The sequence below is a fragment of the Archocentrus centrarchus genome, chromosome 14, assembly GCF_007364275.1.
Source record: "Archocentrus centrarchus isolate MPI-CPG fArcCen1 chromosome 14, fArcCen1, whole genome shotgun sequence".
Classification (NCBI taxonomy): Eukaryota; Metazoa; Chordata; class Actinopteri; order Cichliformes; family Cichlidae; genus Archocentrus; species Archocentrus centrarchus.
In genome coordinates this window covers 10,982,447-11,006,536 of record NC_044359.1, presented here as the reverse complement: position 1 = coordinate 11,006,536, position 24,090 = coordinate 10,982,447, and the positions used below count along the sequence as shown (strand labels likewise).

Sequence of the window (24,090 nt, the reverse complement as noted above, 5' to 3'; positions counted from 1 at the left end):
GGCGAATTTGCCAATCCTGGTGTTCTCTGGCAAATGCCAAGCATCCTGCACGGTGTTGGGCTGTGAACACAACCCCCATCTGTGGACGTCGGGCCCTCATACCATCCTCATGGAGTCGGTTTCTAACCGTTTGTGCAGACACAGGGCTCTGGCAGTGCTCCTCCTGTTCCTCCTTGCACAAAGGTGGAGGTAGCGGTCCTGCTGCTGGGTTGTTGCCCTCCTATGGCCGCCTCCACGTCGCCTGGTAGCGCCTCCAGCCTCTGGACACTACGCTGACAGACACCGCAAACCTTCTTGCCGCAGCTCGCATTGATGTGCCATCCTGGATGAGCTGCACTACCTGAGCCACTTGTGTGGGTTGTAGAATCCGTCTCATGCTACCACGAGTGTGAAAGCACCACCAACATTCAAAAGTGACCAAAACATCAGCCAGAAAGCATAGGTACTGAGAAGTGGTCTGTGGTCCCCACCTGCAGAACCACTTATTTATTGAGTGTGTCTTGCTAATTGCCAATAATTTCCACCTGTTGTCTATTCCTTTGCACAACAGCATGTGAAATTGATTGTCAATCAGTGCTGCTTCCTAAGTGGACAGTTTGATTTCACAGAAGTTTAATTTACTTGGAGTTATATTGTGTTGTTTAAGTGTTCCCTTTATTTTTTTGAGCAGTGTATATTTAAAAAGTTCATATTGAGAAAATGCGAGAGAAGACCATCACAGTTTTTGGATACAATAGTCACAGAAACCTGTTCTTTCTAATAAAGTCAATTTGGATTTGGTACATGGTATCAAACCATGGAAATGTCACACTGAGTTTGGATGAAAATGTTTTTTTTTTTTGTCCACATTCAAACTTTAATATCTGAAACCATTCACTGTGCCTTGTGTATGAGAAGCTGTCAGAAATTAGACATTTAAATATTTTATGGACTTCAAGCGCCTGTCATTGTGTGTTACTTTGAGCTACACTCCTGGGAGTCCCATATTCATACAATCATCAGTCCAGATATTTACCTTGAAACAGTCTAAGGATCCAGCTCAGATAATTTTCTAAAGAATAGAATTTTAAATTATTCCCTCAAAACGAAAAGCATCTGATGAACTAACATGGCGTGACACCACAGTCCTGGTGATGTCACTTTGCTGAGCACCTGTTCTCAGACTCATGATGTACACCTGTCGACTGTTTTGAAGGATTTCCCGCTTTAACTGGGATTCAAGGAGAAAAAAACCAACATTTTTAATCAGCAGAGGGCAGTGATGGCCAGCAGGAGAGGGAATTCCTTACAACTCAGTTTGTGGTTCAGCAGCCACATCCCATCCTCACGGGGAAAGACACACACACACACGTATGTCTACAAAGTAAAAGAAAGTAAAGAGGTGACAAAAGAGGTGTAATAATTTGCCAAATCAGTGGCCCCTGTGAACAGGAGAGCAGCTGTAGCTAGCTTCTACTTGTGCACGGGATTTTAATGCTACCTAATGTGTAAGCACATTATCTGGAAGTGTGCACTGATGTGCCTACACAAATAAACAGCTGGTACCCAGTCGAGTGCGGGGACGATGAGATCTCCCCGTCACTTGTGGATGTTGGAAGCATGTTGACAGTTAACCAGGCGGAGATATGTGGTTCTAGAATATAGTGCATCACTGTAGATTAAACAGAGTATAAAATATTTGAAATGAGCTCCGCCTCAAACAGTTTCAGCATAAGTGTTTGTGCATAAATGTGTACACGGGTGTGCTTGCGGGTGTGCGTGTGTTTGTATGTTTGGCTGGACCTGGGTCTGGGCCTGTGCCTTGCCTCCTGGCCGCTCCTTGCTGGTTGCCTCTCCCCCCCTGCCCCCCTGTGGTGTGGGAACCTCCGGGTTCCTGGGTGGGGCTGGATGTTCTGATGTGGGTGGTGACCTGCTTCCCTGGGGGCTGTGGCGCGGGGCTACATTGGCTTCTTCGGCGTGGGGGGCTCGGGCGGCCCTCGAGGCCCTGCTGCCGGCCGTGCAGGGGGCTGGCCGCTGAGGGGGGGCTGGCTTCTCGTTGCCTCAGGTTCTCTGGTGTCCTTGCTCCTTGACTGTCTGAGACCTCCCTCCCCCGTCTTCTGGGAGGGGTGTACGGTTGTCTTTGGAATGAGTGGCCGCGGGTCTTCGTAGGTCTTGTTGGGCTGCTGGTGGCCTGGGCTACCTGGGGTTCTCTTTGCCTGCCTCTAGCTTCTGATGGGCGGGGCTGCGGCTTTCTGCCTTCATTGGTAAGCACATTTCATGACACAAACACATACACCCACATAATAACACAAATGGTTGGTTTGTGTAACTATGCTTCTTCTTTTATTTTGTTTTCCCCACACAATGTTTAATTTTGCAAATCTTGTCAATATCTTATGTTTAACAAGTGACGAACTATTTGGTTTACCTACTTGCACTCTTTCCTGTTTCTTTTTTCTATTTTTCTCTCCTTTTTTTTCTCTTCTTCCTTTCCCTTTCTCTTTTCTTTCTTTTCTCTTTTCTATTTCTTAAGCCTGTTATTTCTGGCACAATCTGTTAAATAGCATGTTAAAAATAATTCAAATAAAGACGTCTCCGTTAGTAATGACGAGAAACAAATACAAAGGTCAGAATTTGGGCGTAATCCTGGATTCACAATGAAACCTGACGCACACATAAGACAAGACCGTTAAAAGATGTTTATCACATCGCGTCAAATGTGGTGTCAGGCAACCAAAAGAGTGATTTAAAAACCTGTAATGTCATTATACAAAGAAGCTGAAGCCTCCTGAGTCCTACGTCCCCATTTGGGGAACATTACATTTTGGCCTTTCTGCACCTGATTCTTCAATCTGCTCAATAAAGTGGTTCATACTTTTTTATACTTGTCCCCAGTGACAGAGGAGGATGCTGTGGTCTGCCTCTTTTCCTCTTCCTTAGCAACTCCATATTCAACAACTTTTTGCCCATATATCCTCCATCCCTCCTCTGCACGTGTCCAAACCATCTCAGCTTTGTCTCTCTTTATCTTGGTGACCAATGCAAACAACATCCAGCCAACAGTTAAAAACATGCAAATCTGTGATCACCGAAACCATTCTCACAACATAAGTCCTCAAACATCCCTAAATTAAAAAAAAAAAAAGACACCACACATTTGTTTGAAATTTCTTCTTCTTTTTTTTTTTACTTAAAAAAAGATCAAAATAAAGATGTACAGCTGAAACCAAAATAAGACGCCGTACTACACTTCAGCTCTAAAGACAGATGGCAGAACAAGAAGGCGTGATGACCTGGACTGTCCCAGCTACTCCAACGAAAACCAACCCAGCTTTGGGGTCGGAGGTGGGGTGGCGTGGTGTGGGGGCGGGGGGGTGCTGTTGCTGCTGAAGATGCGCCATCTCTCGCATCCTACTGCAGACTGTCCAATTCTGAAAGAGACGAGGAAACCGAGACCGGCGCAAATACATTTCTGCTACAGGGCGTCCAGCCTTCCCCAGAGGATCCACAGTGATTCAGGAAGGAAGGGCTCTAAATCACTGCTCGACATACAAACAGCGGCTTCGGCAGCTGGAGTTTGACGTCTTACTTACAACACACGGCGAGAATAATGGCATTGTCCAATTTGTCATGTCTCCACACACATTAATGGTCTAGAAAGGACTACCCAGATAGCACTCGACTGTCAACATTTAAAACCAGAAGACAGACGTTTAACTTTTTTTTTTTTTTTTTTAATTTCTGAGTACAAAAAATAGATCAAAGAATGAAAAAAATAGTTATATTCTGACTGCAGAGACTTGATTTATAAAGCTCTACTTATGAGCGACTCTCTGGGTCTACGCCTGCACAGTGAGGGTTGTGGTTTAAGGATTGGGGGTGGCACTAGTTAACATTCATCATTGAATATATTTATTAATTTGCAACAGGTATCAGAATATTTGGGCAGTCGATACCCTTTCACATTAAAAGTTTGAATATCCCTATATAATGCGGTTAAGTATTCAACACATTTTGCCTTCCGCACATCTCCTTTTTCATCTTTTTTTTTCATTATTGCGATGAATAAAATCTTTTTAAAGATGACTTACAAAAAAAACTGTCTGTTCACTACAATATCTGCTATGTACATCTGTTTAAAAAGCAAGCACAGTCATCCCTATGTACAGCTAAAGATTTCATTGTATTGTTCACGGAATATACATATTTATTATTTTCACAGTTTTCTATATTTGCTCATATATTCAGTATCAATAGATTTCATTTGTTCTTATGAATACAAATATTTTTAGCGCGCTGAGGTGTGAACTCTCCCGTGCTGATATCTAGCGATGTCTCTTGAACGCTGCTCGTGTCTGTGCAGCAAATACTGTTCAGAAACAATCTTGATTGTGGTTCTTTTTTTTTTGTTTGGTTTATTTTTTTTTTTTTTTTGCCAATTCACAGCAATCCAAAAAAAAGTTCTGAGTTTCAAGTTTACAGTTTTCTGGTCTTCCTCTTTATCGCGTGTCATGATATTTCTCCATTTTATGCCTCCTTCTCCCGTTAATTCCTCTTCTGTCGCCGGATCTGTAAAATCCGGTGGATTTTCACGAGCAATACGCTTCCCGTGTGGCCTCGCAGTTTAAAAGAAAAAACAAAGACTGTTCTGTCTCAAGTTTCCACAGTTTCAGAGAGAAGTCCCGGAGCCACAGCAAGTCCTCTAACCTCGGTCAGCAGGGGTTTGTTGTCGGTTCAGTTGCGCCCACTGGAGGAGACTTGTCTGCCGTGTGAATCCTGTGTCTTTGTGGTTGGTTTGTGGTTGTGGGCGGTGTGATTACTGTTTGGTGGTGTTGTTACTGGAATAAGGCACTTGAGAGGTTTTTGGTTTTCACGGGAGCTCAGAGGAGACCAGGGCGAGGCCGGAGCTCTGGCGGATGGGAGGCCCGGCGTGGACCGCCTTGGGACAGTCGGGCGTCAGCACCCGTCCGTTCTCCCCAACGCTGCCGGTGATGGACAGGCGGGCCTTGTTCCTCATGGCTTCTGTAAATGTTAGCTGGGGTGGGGAGACACATAAAGACAGGTTTGTGTGTGGAGCAGGTGGAAATGAGAAAAAGTGGAGCATTGCAAATGGGAGTTTTAGGCTTTTGGAGTTTTAAATGATCCCTGAATATATGCTTATTATCAAAGTACCTTCTTGGAGGATTCAGTAGTCTAGAAACCATCCATTTTCATTCCCTACATGACTTCCAAGTTTTGATTCAGTCTTGAAAACAAAAAGAAGAACTCTTAATGAAGAAATGGAAAAAGTAACAAGTCTTAGAGACTCGTGGTTTCTCGTACGCTGCATAGTGCAGAATATATAATCAATAAAACATAATAAACAGGTAAATAATGCAATGATCTGTTCATTATGTTTACATTGATTATGTGACATTCCTGATGTTTAGTTTAATGTTGTTTAGTCATTTAACATTTTCCATGCAACCAAGATCCATTTTTTTCATTCAACCAAACGTATCCAGTGACCTTTGAACCAAACAGTGTTTGATCATCATCTTTAAATAGTACTGCTGTCATCCATTCATCCCTCCTGCTCTCAACCAATTTTTCCAATCTATTGGATCATTTTTAGGGAATCCCAAAGTGTGGACCGTGGCCCCCAATAGGCTGTGAGTGGAAAAATATACACTATACTGTCAAAAGTACGGGGCCATCTCCACATTATGTGAATGGTTGTTTGTCTCACTGTGTTAGCCCTGTGACAGGCTGGTGACCTGTACAGGGTGCACCCTGCCTCTCGCCCTATGACAGCTGGGATAGGCTTATTTTATTTCTGAGATTATCTAAAGTAAAAAGCTTTGGGATTGGTTCCAAAATCTGATTTTCTTATTAAAAAAATGCCTTGGCAGTCCTAAGCAGCTTTTGATATGAGTATATAGTAATTTAGTTTAAAATTGCCATGAAATAGTTACATTTTAAAAAATAAAATTTAAAAAGAAAGAAAGCCATTGCATTTTTCACTTACTTTCTTAGTATATTCTTCCTTTTCTGACTAATTTTTGATCCTGGGCTTGTCTTATATTTTGTTGTCTTATATTTAGTTGGAATAAAAGCTTAATTTGGGAATTAAATCATCAATACCACACACTTAAAACTCCAATCTGCAAAAAAAAAAAAAAAAAAAAAGAGCAGGCCCACTATACACCATAACTATACACTTAAAAAAAGAAAAAAAATGTATATATATATATATATAAACACAGTAATGTAGCAACCACCTTTCACAGCCATTCAGAACAGTAGCCAGCCCCATACTACATGTAAACCCAGTAGCACCAGCAGTATTACACAGTGAGTGATACTTGCAGGCAGTGGGACAGGGAAGCTGACTAAGCAACAGTGAAGCTAATGAAGAGTTTGTGCTGATGGGGGACACATAACCACGTAGGACAGATATACATCGAGTGAGGAGAGAGATCTGAAAGTCTAATGTTTGGGGACCTGGCAGAGTTCAGCTTGAGAGACGGCATCACTTGTGTTTACCTCAGCTTAAATATGGGTTTAGTGCACAGACTTCCTGTGTGCTCAGAGATGGCTTCTCTTGCATTTTGTTTTATTCTTTGTAGGGGCTGAATATTCATAAGGTCAGAGTGGACGCCTGATGGACGAATGCGCTGCAGTTTAGATGAAGTGTAAACGTGTGTGTACAAATAAGACATTGGCCCTCATTTACCATCCTTTTCCTCCCTGAGCATAGACTGTATATAAAAGATAGTTAGCCACTCACTGGTTAGTGAGGTCCGGTTGAGAAGCGTCGACATGAGCGTTTTTACCACCACCACCTTGGTGTTTTGAAACTATGTGACAAGCGAGGGGAGAACCTGAGGGACTCTCATATGATAGCGACTTGTCAGTTACGACGTAGGCACGTCCTAAATCATAACCTGCTTTTTCCTCCTTTTGACTCTAATGGTACCATAATTTACTAAATAAGCATCATGCTAGGTTCAATAAGACTTAAAACTGGCAACTGAGATCATCATAAACTGAAGATGGTGTTTACAAAGGACCCAAAGGGCCATTTTCTCATAGACTTCCATACAAATGTGTTCTTTTTGCAACCAGTCTCCCCCTGCTGGCCATTAGAAAGAAGTCTTTACTTTTCAGACCTGGAAGGTGCTCCAACTTTTAAACACAGTCTAACGAGCTGAGTGTAACAGCATCATGACCACCGCTGCAGATCTTCAGATTTTAAAAGAAGCTGTTTGGCTAACAAAAACTACTTTAAATATATTAGAAATATATTCTAGAGTTCCTATATTGTAATTATTGTTCCAATAAAACTACACAAGCTTATATTATAATAATGATAGAATTATTACAGGGTGGTCAATCATAACATTTATCATGTATTTTCAGCATTAATGAGGAATATCCTCTTCAGTATGAGCAGTGTTTGATTTTGGCAGGAAAACAGGTCAATAAATTAGGACCAACATCTGCAGCCACACAAGCTGCGAAGCAGCAGAGTCGACGTCATGTCTGAAGATGACTCATGGCTTCCTGTCACACTGAGAAAAAGCTTGAACGCAGACCAGGACGTCACATGACCACATAGTGAGCGGATAGGACAGAAATGTGGGAAGCAGTTTGCCACTGGTCACGACAGTCACTCAGCATGTTGAAGCTAGCAACGGGGGTGTGATTGGTTTCACTTACAGTCTCTGTGCAGGGAGTTAGTGAGGGGGGAGAAAAGGCCTGGGTGGACCTTCTACGAAAACCCCATCTACATCTTATCAGCTTCCCCATCGCTGCCATAACCATTGAAAACCTCACTAAACTCGGCTAAGTTGTGGATGGTAGGGCTGGGCCGGGGACTCTGGCTTTGGCTAGGCTCTGGGCTATTGTGGGGGCTGCCTGTCTGGCAGGGGTAGCAGTGACGGTGAGATTGGTGGTATTGGGGGTGTTGGGATTGGGACTGGGACTGGTCCTCCACCTTCATTCTTTTGGCCTCGTTGCGTGACTTGTAGCAGAATTCGATGAGGGCCACGAGCATGGCCAGGCCCAGGCCCCCGACGAGGATGTAGAAGACCCCCGCCACGTTGCTCAGGCTGAGGGCCTGGGACGACTTGTCCTGTAGCCGGTGGAAAGGAACACAAAACGCAAGGGTCAGAGCTAGTTTTGGTAGATCACTCAACACTTAAGCACATATAAGACAGGCTAAAAGGAGACCTCGCAAATTTACACACAAAACTGATCACTCTCATCACTTTTTCACTGTTATCTCTGATCTCTCAGTTAGCGGTTGCACTTTTGTCTGTAGCCATATTATAAAAAAAATCTTTTAAAGATATCAGTTAACATGCTTTTGTCACATACCCCCTTTGCTGTCTAGTGTTCCAAATACAGTCAAGTCCATACAAATTTGGACGACACATTTTTTTTTTGTAGTTTTGCCTCTGTGCACCATCACAGTGGATTTTAAATGAAACAATCATTTAGGAGTGATTGAAGTGCAGACTTTCAGCTTTTATTCACGGGGTTTAACAACTTTACAGCCATTTTTTAGCTCGGCTGTTTGAAGAAAAAGTCGATATATTGTCATGGCCTTGGCATCGTTTGCATCTGGTGTACAAAAACTTTAACTTCCATAACATTCAAGCTAAACCACTCAAACTTTACACAACTGTTCTCTATCACCACTGCTACACACCGACCAAGGGCCATAACTCTGTCAAAATTGACAAAATTACCCCCTTTTTTGGACTTAGAAATGCAATAAAAACTTTGACGGTGGCCATGAATTCTATACAGTTCAAGGTAGCCTCATCAAACTTTACACACTTGTTCACTTAACCTCACATAACCCTGACCTTAAAAATCTATATTTACCATATTTATCTTTAGTACCCTGAATACAGTGATCCCTCACCTATTGCGGGGGTTACGTTCCAGAGACCCCCGCAATAGGTGAAAATCTGCAAAGTATATATTTAGTTATATTTATTATATATTTGTTTTATTATTTATAGATATTTTAAGGCTTTATAAACCCTTCCCACACTCCTATAAACCTTTCCCACTCTCTTACTACAGCTTAAATGATGATGAATTACGGAGCTGTGCAGTACTGATGCCGATGAAGGTGTCTTCGCCCTCTGCCGTTACTTTTTCCAATAAAGGCGTAGGCGTAACTTATCTCTTCGTCCGATGAACATAGTTATGGGATGTTACAGAAATACCTATATACTGCAAAATCCTGCAATATAGTGAAAACTCTGCAGAACAGAATTAGTAAAAAAAATCTGCAATACAGTGAAGCCGCAATAAGTGAACCGCGATATAGAGAGGGACCACTGTATATTGCAGTTTTATGTCCTGCACATGGAATATATTACCTCAATTCATTTTAGCATTGCCTGTTATTGTGAGTACATGCATAATATGCACACAAACACTGGACTGCACAATTACTGTCTACCATGTGCAGCTTTCATTTTGAACAATAAACATGTTCTTTTCTTTTGTAGGGGATATAATTCTGTTTTGAGCATATCCTTTTTTATTTGAATGTGATTGTACAGTGTTTTTGTTTGTGCAGATAATTTTTCTGTACCCTTGCTTTTGTGCTTTATATTTGGTTTCATCTGTCCAAAGACTGTTTTTTTTTCAGAGCTGTGCAGTCTCTTTTAGATGTTTGCTGGTCAAGTCTATTCAGGTCTTTCTGTTCTTGAGTGTTGCTTCCACCTTCTTGTAAACCCTCTGTATTTAAAATTCATGAAGGCATCTCTTGATTGTAGACCATAACAATAATACACCTACCCTCTTGAGTGCTCTTGCCTTGGCTAGACGTGAATATTTTTTTTCTTAACCATGAAATTAATTCTGTGATCATACACAGTAGTTATCTTTTGTGGTCTTTCAGGCCTTTTGTGAGCTGGGCAATGCTGTACTGAAGGCCTCCTTCACGTGCATGAACATCTTTGGACCTCACATTGAGTTCCAGTGAACGGCTACCAAATGTAAGTTGGAATCAACTTGAGAACTTTTATCTCGTTAATTCTAAATTTGCGGCATAATGAGGAAACAGGCCTCACCTGGCTGTGAAACCATCCGTCAATTGTCCATCATGAGGCTCTGGAAATGGCGACTGCATATAAAAAAATATCTGTAACTCCTGAACAGTTAATACTTTTGCTTAATCCCTTGAATTAAAGCTAAGAGTCTGCACTTCAATCTCATTCTGATTATTTGAGGAAGGAGGTAAAATTACAAAAAGCGTGTCAATGTCCAAAAATTCACAGACCCGTAGTATTCTTGGGAGATTTGCTAATGTGAGCTTTCGGGTTTCTTTCAGTTCTGATATCCAACATTTCAACCCCCTCTTATTCAAATGTATGCAGCTGATCTCTCTGATGAGCTGTGACACTTGCTTCCAACCTGCCATTTATCTACTCCTAATAAATCACCTACATCTTTAAGGTGCATTGGCTGTCCTGCCTGGTCTCATTTGCAGGTGATAGCATGTGTCCTGCACTGAGAGTATCTGAGTAAGTCTGATGTGGATTGTGCATGCTGCTTTCGTAAAATGTGGCCACTCTCTCCATGCTCCAGTGCATCAGCAACATGGATCACTGTCGAAGTGTGCTGCTACAGCTGAGGCATACAGTACTGCTGACAACTAGTGTGACATACAGTAAAGTCTTAACATGCCCTCAACCATCTCGGGTGACAGTCAGTGTGTGTTTGTGAGCCTTCATCTGCAGTTGCAACACATCGCTTAGCTGTTGAAAAAACGCTGAGCCATGCCTCGTGTCTGTCATGCTATATCCTCCAGGCTACACTTTGAGTCTCTACCTGCATGTCTGTTATGTGTCTTATCGGCCAGCCTGCTGTAATAACAGAACTGCCAGCGCTATAAAAGTGTGCATAGAGACAAAGAGAGGAGGGGAGGCTCCCAGGCTGGTGGAGACTGACCTTACTTCCCGAGTCCTTGGGTCCACACTCCCCTTTATCGTACCACCATTTGTTTTTCAGTTTGTCTAAGACTCCTGCTTCACTCAGTTTCAATACGGCAAGGTTTACGGGCGTTCTTCATATCACGGGGGGCGGGGAAGGGTGGGGTAGGGAAAATAACATAAATAACATCATAGGACATGTTATTTTATGTTATTCAATCAGAAGAAGCCCAACAAGAGCAGCTCAGTACTCTTCAGTGCAAAGTGACGAAGCCAGGAAGGGGCCCCACTTATGTTACGTGTCTCTTTGCTCATTTATCTGTTTTAAAGGGTCGGTTTTATTGGGAGATATTGAAGGGCGATGGGGCAGAGCTAACAGACACATATATGTGGGGCCCCGGCTGCATCGCTTTTCTGGAACGGGCACATACTGCCGGGACCTTTCTCAAAACAAACCTGGAGGCTAGTACTGTCAAACCAAAACTATTGGCTTTTTTATTCTAACTGGCCTAACACCGAAATGGGATTACAATCATATTCACATTTACTTATTTTGGTGCTAATTTACCATTTTAACTCGACCACAACATAAACACTACAGCAAATATTTCTGCTTCCACAGTACTCGCTCTCCTCTCAAGATTAAAAGTTGCAGTTTCCACATCTTCTGTATAACTGTAGGGATCGACCCGGCAGATGCTCCTGTTACCATCAAAAACATTTTTTTTTTTTTACCCGCATCAAGGTCACATGGGCATAGCGTCATAGCGGCTAACCTTCTCGCCACCGCCTCCGCTGCCACACTCTCCTTTGTCGTACCACCACTTGTTTTTCAATTTGTCCAACAGGCCTTGTTCATTGAGTTTTAACACAGCCAGGTTTACTGCACTTCTTGAAAACGATAAAACATATTTGGTGAGAGGGGGTGAGTATGCTGTCCAATTTGGGAGGGAAGGAAGAGGGGGGGGGGAGAGGAAAGGGAGGAGTAGCAGTAAGAGAGGGACAAGGGTGGAAAAGTGCATTAATCCCATTCGAGAATCCAAACACACCCTGAGCCCAAATCTCTCTCCTTTAATGTGAAATGATATTAAGCTCCTTAAATTATATAAAAAAATTAGTTTTATTAGCTAGGTCAAAATTAGCATGGGCCAGCAATATAAAGCTCATAAAACAGCTAGATGTCAAAAATTACATTTTGATTAGAGAGTCATGGTCCCCAGAGGATTATTTTGTACCCATGTGGGTACTGGCCCACATTTATCTCTACTCCAACACTTGGACAAATTTTCAATTTTCAATTTCCAGGTTACTCGTTTTAATATTAGAATTAGCATACCCTAGCTAGATGGTGCTAAAAAAACAAAACAAATAAACTTTTACGGTTTACTTTTTAAGTATTGCCAACTGATGCCACCTGGGACTCAAGGTGCCATTATAATACAAATCTAAAAAGGTACAAGATGATTAATTTTATGAGCAGAAAAAAAAAAAAAAAAATATATATATATATATATATATATATATATATATATATAACAAATTATAAGCTAGAGGCATGCTGCGAGGCAAAATATTTAACCAATCCTGACTCTGAAATATTAATCAATATTTACAAATTTCCATTAATACTAATTAATATAAAATTTTAATCTGACATTCAGACTCCTAAAGAATTGCTATTGACCTAGTCATTAATTAACTATTGAAGCTTGTGTCTGCCAATGAAAGGTTTTCCCATTCAGTGATATTCAGAGATTCAGAGATAGGCATCTTGAAATTTTGAGTTACTTATCTCTGTAACGTAACAACTCGAAATTGACCAAGTCAATAGGAATTATTTGAAGATATTTAGTTGGCTGAAATTTGGAGATATAAAGTTTGAGATAATAACTCAAACTTTTGATTTAGCTCTGCCCCCCCCAATGGTAGAAACAAGCTTTCACAACTACCTGGACAAAAACTGAATTTGTAACATTTTTTAGACAACTTATCACATTAGCATGAGCATAAGCATGACTCAGCCACCTCGAGCTAAAGAAAAGCCGTAAATGACTTTGTTTAAAAATTTTCTATGAATTTGAATGTTCATTTCTCCAATGCTGCTAAGTGGAAGTACTTAATTAACACAGTGGTGTCCAACCTATGACTAAGGACGCCATTGTAATACAGATCTGAGGGGCTACAAGATGCTTAATTAAGAGGACAAGAGGACAAAAAATAGGCTTCCAGAGGATAATTCCTGTTGGACTGGCCCTCACCTACATTTACCTCCAGTGCAACAAATCGCCAGTTTGCACTTCTTAACATTTCAGCTATTTTATTGAGCTAGCATTAGCATGTAAGCCAGCTAGTGCTAAAGAATAACTTTGAATAAACAATTTCTACAAATTTTAATGTTCCTTTTCCAAATGTTGTTAAGCAACACAATTTGTTTGTGTTTTTTTACCTAGTGAGTAGGGAAATTATTTCTACCACAACCTTTAAAATCTTTAAATGTAAACTTTTTCTTTTTAAAAAACAAAAAAAAAAAACAATGTTCTTTTTGTGTACTTGGACAGGAATCAAGCATGAGCCAAGCAGATGGAAATTCAATTTCAGGTAAATAATGGTAAAATTTGTGTTCATACAAATCAATACAGGATGACTATTTCACGAACTCCTGTGAGATGATATTGTAAATTCTGTATGTTCTTCCTCTCAAGGACCTTTAAAAATTATTCAGATAATTGGGATTCAAATGAACTGGAGCACAAAAACTCAGAATTTTTCACATGCACATTAATGGTAAACAGTCCTTTCATTTAAAGAAGCATAATACCCTGAATATATTTTAATGAGAAATGTTGACTCAAATCTACACATGGCAGGTAATCCTTTACCTGCCTTTGTTTCTTAATATAAAGATGAAAAAAATATACAACATAAGTAATCATTGGCACAAAAGTGTATTACATTTTGGCACTTAGATTATAGGCCATCAGCACTGCCAGTATTAAAATATGGTATCAGATAGCTCTAGACCTACAAATACTTTAGACCTGATTTACACATACATATTCAAAGTTCACAGGATTGCTGAAAATTCAAGCTGTTCTGGAAAATCATGACTGACATGAAAAAAATGTCCATGAAAGCTTTTTCAAAATAAGTGTGCATAGCAATTTCATGGTTTCTTCTGAAGGCTGCTGTAGCGATATCTGATGACAGTGCAGTGAAAGAGAGAAGGAGAGAGATTTGCCCCAGCGTGCATTTTGATCCTTTAAATTTATTGGTAATATTTAAAAAGTAAATAAAAGCAATCAGTAATGGGAATGGATCAGAAACACAAAGCAACACAGCTCGTATTCTTGTTCGGAGCCATATGAAATAACAGCCTTGACCAGCAATGTTGCCAGCTCTTGATGTCGCTGGTGTGTTTCCTCGCTGATATCCGGAAAAGTGGCTGACAGAAGATGATAATCCTCAAAACAACAAAATGGAGGCCTGGGAGAGAGGACTACCCTGATCTGCCAGGCACTCTTCCTGGTCAAAGCAGTGGCTGAAAACTGGCACCAGCCTGGCTGCAAATCAAATTATAGAAACTGTATTTCAGGTTTTGTGACCAGAGGAATTTACAGAAAACAACTATTACAGGTTGCTTTGCTTTTACTTGAAAAGTTTACAGACTTTCTTTGTGAAAAGAAAATGTCATATCAATCAAATTTAACTGTATTTTTATTGGTGAGGTGTTGGGTGCTTTAGAACTAATTAATTTGTTGACACTGCTTCATAAAGCATAAAAAAACAAAACAAAACAAACAAACAAAAAAAAAACACACTGACTGGCTGCTGATGTCACTTGCACAACTGTATTCACGGACGTAACATGAGATAAAAATTAGCTTCATTCTAAATGCGCCATAGCACAAATGTCCAGACAACATCAAGGAAGTACGTTGGGTCGACGGCAGCACAACTTTCATTTTGGAGCTATTTTTCAACCAAGACTTGACGTCACGAAAAGACCGTTGAAATGTTTGCTGAGCAATTACTTCTAATAAGTTATAGCAAAGCTCTAAAATGAGACGTTTATTCAGCAGAGTTGCTTAAAGTACTCTCGCTGGTTTTCAAATACGTGTTTTTATACCTCCACAGGAATAAATTAAGGTGCAAGCAATTTCGAAGATGCACACAGACGCATACACAAATGCACACCCCTGGGCAGTTTTGCCTTTAGTATATTTATCCTTTCCCCTCAGTGAGACCTTGCTGGCGGGCTTTGATCGATGAGTGTGTGAATTGAAATTGCAACTCCCTCCTGTAATGCCACTGTATTCTGTGGCAGGTCTGTAAATTCCACTATGTGCGGGAGGCTGTGACAGAGTCTGGCAGAGTTACCCAAGGCTGAGCTTTCAAATGGCTCCCAAAGCACTATTTCAGTCACTTAGTTGAAAATAAAGAACCACTCAACTGTGAAGGAAAGCTGAAGTAGCATTAGCTAAATATCTCAGAGCAATTACATTTTGTATATAAAATGCAGATTATTTTCTAAATGAGACATTTTCAGATGAGAGCTTCCAGAGCATGCCATTCCAACATTTCTTTGCCCAAACAGCAAGCACAAGCACAAAGATTTACCTGTTGTGGAGAGCTGTAAAGACAAAAAAAGTAAATAAAAACCACCCACAATGAAGCCCCACATGCATGCAACACACACAGATGTCACTAAGCTGCTACTTCTGCCCTAACATGGACACAGAAAATGCCCCACCCACCAACACTGAGCAGTAAGTGGAGGCAGAAAGAGATAGAAAAGGCGGCACACCAGGGAAGGTGGAATACCATAACAACACGTAGAACATATTGTTACACTATTCCACCCACCTTAACTGTGAACCCTTGGGTGTGGCTACTCCATAGCCTTTGGAGTCCAAGTTGCCCCCAACTTTCATTGTGTCGCAGGGCTTGCGCTGCTCTGTGTACTCATTCATTGTGGACTCCAACAGGAAGGCATATTTTCCTTTGGACTTGCGGACCCGCGCCACGCCCTCGGCCGTGGTCTTGGTGAAGACTGTGGGCTCGGCCGACTTCATGTATCCCCACATCTTCTCATAGACAGCAATTTTGGACCGCTGTGGGGTTTTGAAGGGGTTTGGAGGTTCAAAGGTAGATGTGGTGTGAGTGATGGAGAAAGCATATATGCATACAATACAAAAGAGAGAATACATCAGTTCAAAAACTGGCATTTGTTTTAGTTTTGAAGCATTCTACTGGAGTCTTACATAGAACAATACCAGCCATTGTTTAGACCAGTGGTTCCCAACCTTTTTCAACTGATATACCCTAAAGCCCTGCCAGATGGACTCAAGAAGCAACACTTCTCGTGTTCAAATGTATTCATATCTTAAACTGGATCTGGACTACTTCCAATAGCAGATACATCAGCTTACCATTTACCAGTTATCATTAGTGAGTTGTCTACTGTTTTTGAGCTGTTGTCTGTCCCAGCCCCTGCCTTTCGCCGCCCCCCTCGATACTCTTAGGTGAGTGTCCTGCGGTGTCTTAAGTGTTTACTTAAAAAAAAAATTAGACGGTTCAAAGCATTCCTCCCTGAACACCACATCCACAGTTAAAGGAATATGATTCTGGTTCTGTTTTGTGGGCTTTAGCTCTAAACTCGAACTGTGATTAAGAAGGACAGCCAGGGACATTCATATTGCACACTAGAGGTGAAATTCTTGGACCAATGCAAGAGGGACAAACGCAAAAGCATTTGCCAAGAAGAATGAAAGTCAGAGGTTGGAAGATGATCAGATACCAGCTAATGATCCAGTGATATTATTCCCGTGACCAAAGTCTTTAGATTCTGTGGGGAATGTATTTGCAAAACTGAAAAAAATTAAAGGAACTGACAGAAGGCCATGACAAGGAGTGGAGCCCGTGGCTTAATTTGACCAAACATGGGAAACCTTACCTGGCCCCAACACATCGATAGATTTCTCGTTTCTGTGGCTGGTAATGCGTGGCTGTTGTTAGTAGGTGGAACGATTTGTCTGCTTAATTCCAATAACAAATGAGCCAAAATGTTCAGGACCTGCCCTGCTAGCAATACCCTTAGCAGTATAAATTTCCTCTGCATGACAACACCTTTCATCTGTTCATCCAGTATGTTTAGACTAGCTCATCCATACTGTTATACTATTAGCTACCAATTAACAATTTTTAATCGTAATTTTAACCATGTATTTATTGCTTGGCTAAGAATTTCTTTTTCTGAATTCTGTGGAAACAAATTGAAATGCTAGCTATTATGCTGTTTTAACTGCTTATTATGTTTAGCTATATAAGTAATTTCTTTATATTCTTTGCAAACAAACTGAACTGTTGGCTGTATCTTTAGTGAAAAATGCTTAATTATTTATATTTCAGCAAGCTATTCCAACAGTTTATTCTGTTAGGTAATAATTTCAACTACCAGCTACAGTGTTAGCTAATAAATTCCAAATCTTTAGCCTGATTTTTAGCTAAATGTTTTAATTGCATTTATTATGTTGATATTTTTTGTCCATAGTCCTTATTAAGAAATTGAACCAGCAGCATCATTTTAGTTTATTTAATGCTTATTGTTAAATAGTTTGGCTTCCCATTTTATCTGTTTATCCTGTATGTTTAGCACACAGTTTTAACTGCTAGCTATGCTTTTGGCTAGGTATTGAAATATTTAATGACATATTCTAGGAAAGAATTTATTAATGTTCTACTCATTGTGTATATTTTAGCTTGCTATTTCAACTGTTAGGTACCTATAGTATACAATAATTTCTAAGTTTTTAGTCACAATTTTAACCAGCTATTTTAGCAGTTTTTTATTTGTTCTTTGCACTCTTAATTGAACCACTAACTGTACCTTTATTTAATAATCAACCTATTATTTATATTTTTAGCTTACGTTTCAACTATTAATCTAACATGGTTATGTTTGGTTAATAATTTGTTTACATACTTTTAGCAATACTACTAATACTTTCATCAGTTTTAACTGCCAGCCATATAGTCAATTATTTCAGACTTCTAGCCATAATTCTAGCCTGTTATTTTTTCTGTTTATTGTGTAAAACTAGCTAAAAAATGTGATTTATCCATAAGGTCAGCTCACGTTTTCAACTGCTTCTGTATAGTTTTAGAGAACTGTTATAACTTTTCTGCTCAAACTTTAATTAACTGTAATTTCAGTTTTTAAGATCATCTTTCCATGTCCTTGTCTACAGCAGAATTACCCCCTGGTTGGGAATCACTGGTATAAAATACTTCTTTAACCTATAAAAGGAGCTGGAAAAAAAAACATGAACTGCACGATAAGCCTTTTCTTGTGTTAAGATTTTGGCCCTTCACAGGTTCGCCTACCTGTCTGAGAGTAGACCATTAACTCTGGTAACACCAACTCACCCTGAAGAACTCTTTGGTTGAGCCAGAGTCTAATGTGCCATAGGCAATGTCGGTCTGTTTGGCCAGATCCTCTGCACTCTCAATTGGGGAAACCATCCTCTCCACGGTGAGAAAGGCAGCCAGGTTGGCCGTATAGGACGAGATGATGATGAGAGTGAAGAACCACCACACTCCTCCTACGATTCGTCCCGATAATGATCTTAAAGATAGGAAGGAGGGAAGACGAAGAATAGTCCAGGGACAGATTGGATGGATTATAGAGAAGATGGGCAGAATAAAATAAGAGGGAAGGAAAGTACAAGAAAGTAGAGCAGGAGAATGATAATTGGAGATCAAATTAGGATAAAAAGGAGACGAGAGAGATAAAAAAAAAAAAGACATAGAAGACAGTCAGTGGTATAAAAATACTGAAAGATTAGACAGAATGAAATATGAATTAAGCATGGAAGGCCGACATTGTGGAGACCAACAATGCCAATGTAGTACCACAAGGTGGAGCTCTGAGAACACTCAAAGCAGCCAGAGCTGTATTTACCTCTCATTAATGCCTCACAAATAAATAAATAAAATAAAAAATCCCACATGCTTGTGTTGACTAGCTTTGATAAAGAAAAGGTACAGGCTACTTTTGTCCTTTCTTACCCACCCCCTCTTTTTGTTTACTGGCAGGATGAAAAGAGCTGCAGGTCCCCCGGCCGGCACGGCGGCGGCAGCACTGTTCTTTTCTTGTTTTTTCACTCGGGGCAGACAGATAGCTTGCTGCTCAGGAGCAGCGGAAGGTCGTGAGGAGAATCTTAAACCATAAATGCTGCATTGAGGAGAACAAACAAGATCTCCCCTCGGTGCAAATCAAACAGCAGAGGATACAAAACCCTCAGGCCTCCGTGTCAGATGGAGAGAGAGAGATGGGGATGAGGAGGAGGAGACAGGCATCTGCAACAGTCAGTGTGTTCTTGGCTGGTATTTCACTGTGTCTTATTGCAATCTGGCCCTTTTCCATTGCTTCCAATACACAAAAGCCACAGTATACAAATAGATAGCATCCTTTTCCTCAGCTGACCCCACATACTATAGGCATCTAATGAGAAACCCTCTTCTAATGTTCCCTGATGGCCAGCTTGAAAGAACCATGACTATCAGCACTGCTAAGAAACCTTTTAAACAAGCATTTTGTGCTTTTTACGCAAAAAATCAGAGTTCTGCAGAGTCGTCACCATGACCAGAGAATCACTGAGGAAACCTCCATTTTCTCAGTCTGTACGGATGAAAGTGCCTGTAGCAGCTAAGGCAGCTTCCAACTGAGAAGTGCTGCAGTGGAGCATGTCTCTCTCTCTCACACACACACACACACACACACACACACACACACACACACACACACACACACACGCACACACACACACACACACAGAGGAATCTTTGCCCATGAAATAGACTTATTGACGTATTAGCTCTGGATTTGAATACAAATGACTTCCTTCTCTTCCTCTCCTCTCTCCTTCAGACTATATTTGAGCACAGAGTATTTAACTGTAAAATAATGCAAATAGAGAGGTGGAGGGGGTGCATGAAGATGCATCAATGAGTCCTATCCTCTCATGCTTTTGGTCTCCTTTATTTTCTTTTCCCACCCGCTAAAATCCTTTCGTTCTCTCTGTCAGAGCCTCTCCATTTTCCCCTTCCTTGCTTTATTTATACAGAATCAGCAGTGGATTGTGGGAGAGTAATAATGGGAGAAGAGGAGGAGAGCCTCTTTGCCATCCCTCCAACTCTCTGTGCTGTGTGTTTGCTGGCTGATACCGCTGACTTTGATCCACTGTGACACTCTGCTGTGTCTTGATGGGCCTGCAGTAAACAGAGGGAATGGGGGGAGGGGGTGAGAAAATCCCCTCGCTGGGAGTTTGGGTAATTTTCAGGCCATGTTAGTGCTTCCGGTGTTTTTCTTGTTTCTCTATTGTCCTTCAAGCAAGTATAGATTCCAGATGATGTATCAAAATTATATAGAAGAGTGTAAATAAGCACTCTCGCCTTCCCTTCACCTCTAATAAGATGTGTGATGCAGTTTACTTAAAGTGGAACTACTGTGTTCATTTTCAGCTCCATATTTTGGTTCATGGACTCCGCGAGCAGCTGTCTGTGTCTGAAACATCCACTGTAGCTCCTCCCTGTTTAAGAGAACTTTCTTCTGATTGGTTGCCCCATGTAAACAGATGATGTGAACCACAGGTGGGTGGGTACATATCCCCCTTTCTCAGACATTATACAGATTCAGTATTATTGCAAAGTGGAAGCATCTAGGAACCACAGCAAGTCAGCAACTGACAGGCCACACAAAGTTGTAGAGCAGGGTCTCTGAGTGCTCTGCTGACTCAATAAATGCAGCGTTTCAAATCTCCTCTGGCATTAACATCAGCACAAAAACTGCACCGAGAGCTTCATGGCTCATGGGTTTATGTGGGTTTATGGCTACCAGGTGAAAAGCCACTGCTGACCACTCTGTTTCTTACATGCATTGTTTATGTATGAGTTATCCATCCATCCATCCATCCATCCATCCATCCATCCATCCATCCATCCATCCATCTATCCATCCGTCCATCCATCCATCCATCCATCCATCCATCCATCCATCCTCTCATTCTCTTCCGCTTATCCTGATTTCCAAAATCATATTTTGGAACCAAACCCAAAGCTTTTTATCTTAGATAATCTAAGAAATAAAATAAGCCTATCCCAGCTGTCATAGGGCAAGAGGCAGGGTACAACCTGGACAGGTCGCCAGCCTGTCGCAGGGCTAACACAGAGAGACAGACAACCATTCACACCTATGGGCAGTTTAGAATCACCAGTTAACCTAACCCCACTAACTGCATGTCTTTGGACTGTGGAAGGAAACAAGAGTACCCGGAGGAAACCCACACAGACACAAGGAGAACATGCAAACTCCACACAGAGAGGCCAGGGCCAAGGTGGATTCAAACCCAGGACTTTCTAGCTGTGAGGCAGCAGACCGCACCACAGTGCTGCCATGTATTAGTTACTGATAATTAATTTGTTTGGAGTGGTGTCATTTAGATGACATTTATTGCAGAATATGTCCATTTCAGTGCAATATAAACTGAAATATGTTTTGCAGTATTTGTCAAAAACTAACATCGGTAATTTGCCCTAGCAGCTGGGCATTGTTGATTTTAACACTACAAAAAATAATATTAAATAGTGCTGCTGTCTGGGACTATTTCCTACAGTGTATTAATATTAAATTTGGTGTCCTGAGTGTTTACAGTAGCAGGACAGTTTAAATGAGAAAATGAGCTACAATGTCTGTGTTTATCATCATAATGAAGGAACCTAGCGTGATGGTGCAGCTCATTGATTTGTTTTTAATAGTTATTGGACACCAGTGCCTGCTTTACTCAGTTGGTTGAGCATCCCAGTCCAATTTATAATGGTTTACAGTCCTTTGCACCAGCTGCATGTGTATTAGTTTGTGTATACAGTAGCTTTTGTAAATACAAGGCAGCTAAAATGCCAGAAAACTGAAAGTCAGCCTTTTCAGAAATTGAGATTAATAAAAAAGGCAAAAAGCATTAGGCGGTTTGCACTTAGTGTAAGAAAAGTGTGGTTATTACAACGTAAAATTTGCCTGTAAAGACAGAAAAGTACTTCAGTGCTTTTAGATGTTGTGAAAAACCTTGGAGAGAACTTGACTGTAATGATGTATGATTCAGTCTTTCCCGTGAGTGGAGGAAACAAGAAAACTACATGGGGGGAAGTATTAAAAAAAATAAAGTGGAGACAAAACAGAAATGAGCTCCAGTGTTGAAGCAATAAGCCTCGTGGTATAAAGAATACTAAAAAAGAAATCTCAGCAATTATACATTAAGTTATGTTACTTTATATTTAATAAACAGAGATTGGACAGACGCTATGATCTGAATACTGGCCCATTAATAAACACCTAAAATCTCAGTTTAACATACAAATTCACCCCAAAAGTATCTTTTACATTCATCATTGTGCTTTTCTCAGTCCTGCTGGCTGTAATTTCCAATACTCTCACAAAGCAGGCTAATTTATGGGGAAATGTGTAAAATCATGCAAAAGAAATCTAGAATCCATTTGAAGCAACGGTGCAGCTGTAAAAATTAAAAAAAGAAGAAGAAGAAAAAAGAAACGGTGACTTGAGTTTAAATATTTTAGACACTGTAGCTTCAAAGGACCGTTGGAACAAGCAGCATATAGAATAAACTGTGCTGATTCTGTCACTCTGTGTGGAATACCTTTCATATTCTCAATCTGAAGCCACAGAATGGGACGTTTAAAGGGAAAAATGAGATTGTGGAGCTTAAGTAAAAATTCAGAGATAATAAAAGCATCATAAAAGCAAAATTCTGGATTAGATATGATATGTTTCCTGTTAGTATCACTGACCATGTGACACTTTCCTCTTTTACCTCCTTTGATGTGGGGAAAAATAAAATGAAATGTTTCTGTCAAATTTGATGTGTGACTTGTGTCTCTTCAGGTTTTGCAGGATTTCTGAAATTTATGTGGTTATGAGAAAGAAACAGAAGAGGAGGTGATGTAAAAGATGTGGAGAGATGCGGACAATTATGACTTTGAGCAAAGCCTAAATAAATGGGGAGGTGCTACTCTGCTCCCAGGGTGAAACCTGGGTGTGAGGTATTTGACTTATTCATAGCATAGACAGCATAGAAAGCTCCAGAGTTTCCCCTCTGCTCCCATGTTCTATCCTCAGCTGCAGCCCTGATATAAGATTTAAATAGTCAGTGCAAAATACTGTACTGTAGAGGCTCAAAGCCCTATAGCTCATCTGGTTGCAGGTGACTAATGTATGAGGGCTATGCTCCTATTTAATACAAGCCAAAAATGCTAAAAAAATATATTTGGGGTGACTGTGGCTCAGAGTGGGGTCATCTAGTCATCTAGCCACTGGATCGATCCCCGGGCTCCTCTAGTCTGCATGTCAAAGTGACCTTGGGCAAGATATTCAACACCAAAATGCCCCCCCCCCGATGCATCCATCATGGTACAAGTGTGTGTGCAATAACTAGAAATAAAAACTCATCCAGCTCATGATCATCCCAATTTACTACCATCACAAGTTATTGCTTGTAAAACTACAAATATGAGCTTGAACACAATATGGGTAAGGACCCATTAGGTGATCATTATGTGCAAGTTTCACTAAAATCTGAACAGGTGGTGTACTTGCATTGCTCTGCAACAATAGTTGCCGGTGGGATTTCTGTCTTTGAGTTGATCCATTCTCTTGGCAGCAAAAGAAGAAGTTGCTGGAAACGCATAGGATGAAACAACAGAGGCTATCACCATCTTTATGGCTACTTGGATGTAACATGCGGTTACATTTTTAGGAAGGTGCATGTCAGGTAAGGTGTAAGTTACAGCACACGGTTCAGAAGGGTTTGTGGTTATGCTCCACACAGAGTGTAGCAGAAATCCCACTTTAGCCTCTGGGAATGGTGGCAATATCTTGAGGCTACTAGTATAATTTACCATCTGGTTTCAGCAGTGTTTTTTTTTTTAATGCCTAAGCACTTTTGACCTCTTGTTCTCACTCACACGGATAAATCAGGGGAAACTCAGGGTTTTAGTCTCTTTCCCAAGGATACTTCAACACGTAGGTTGGAGGAGGCAGGGATCGAACCACTGACCCGCTTTTCCTCCTGAACCACAGCTGCTTTAAACGTGAATTATCTGT

General features: G+C 40.7%; 1 protein-coding gene across 1 annotated transcript in view; it reads right to left on the bottom strand.

Annotated features, from left to right (window-relative positions):
- Window positions 1-4,377: 4,377 nt before the first annotated feature.
- gria4b (glutamate receptor, ionotropic, AMPA 4b) overlaps window positions 4,378-24,090 on the bottom strand; it is a 177,785-nt gene continuing 158,072 nt past the window's right edge. Inside the window, exons 12-16 of the mRNA XM_030745811.1 lie at window positions 18,345-18,543; window positions 15,783-16,030; window positions 11,696-11,810; window positions 7,958-8,095; window positions 4,378-5,014 (exon numbers count right to left, since the gene is read on the bottom strand). Of these exons, the coding sequence (XP_030601671.1) occupies window positions 4,850-5,014; window positions 7,958-8,095; window positions 11,696-11,810; window positions 15,783-16,030; window positions 18,345-18,543 (865 nt within the window). The 3' untranslated portion in view covers window positions 4,378-4,849. The remainder of the gene's footprint in view (window positions 5,015-7,957; window positions 8,096-11,695; window positions 11,811-15,782; window positions 16,031-18,344; window positions 18,544-24,090) is intronic.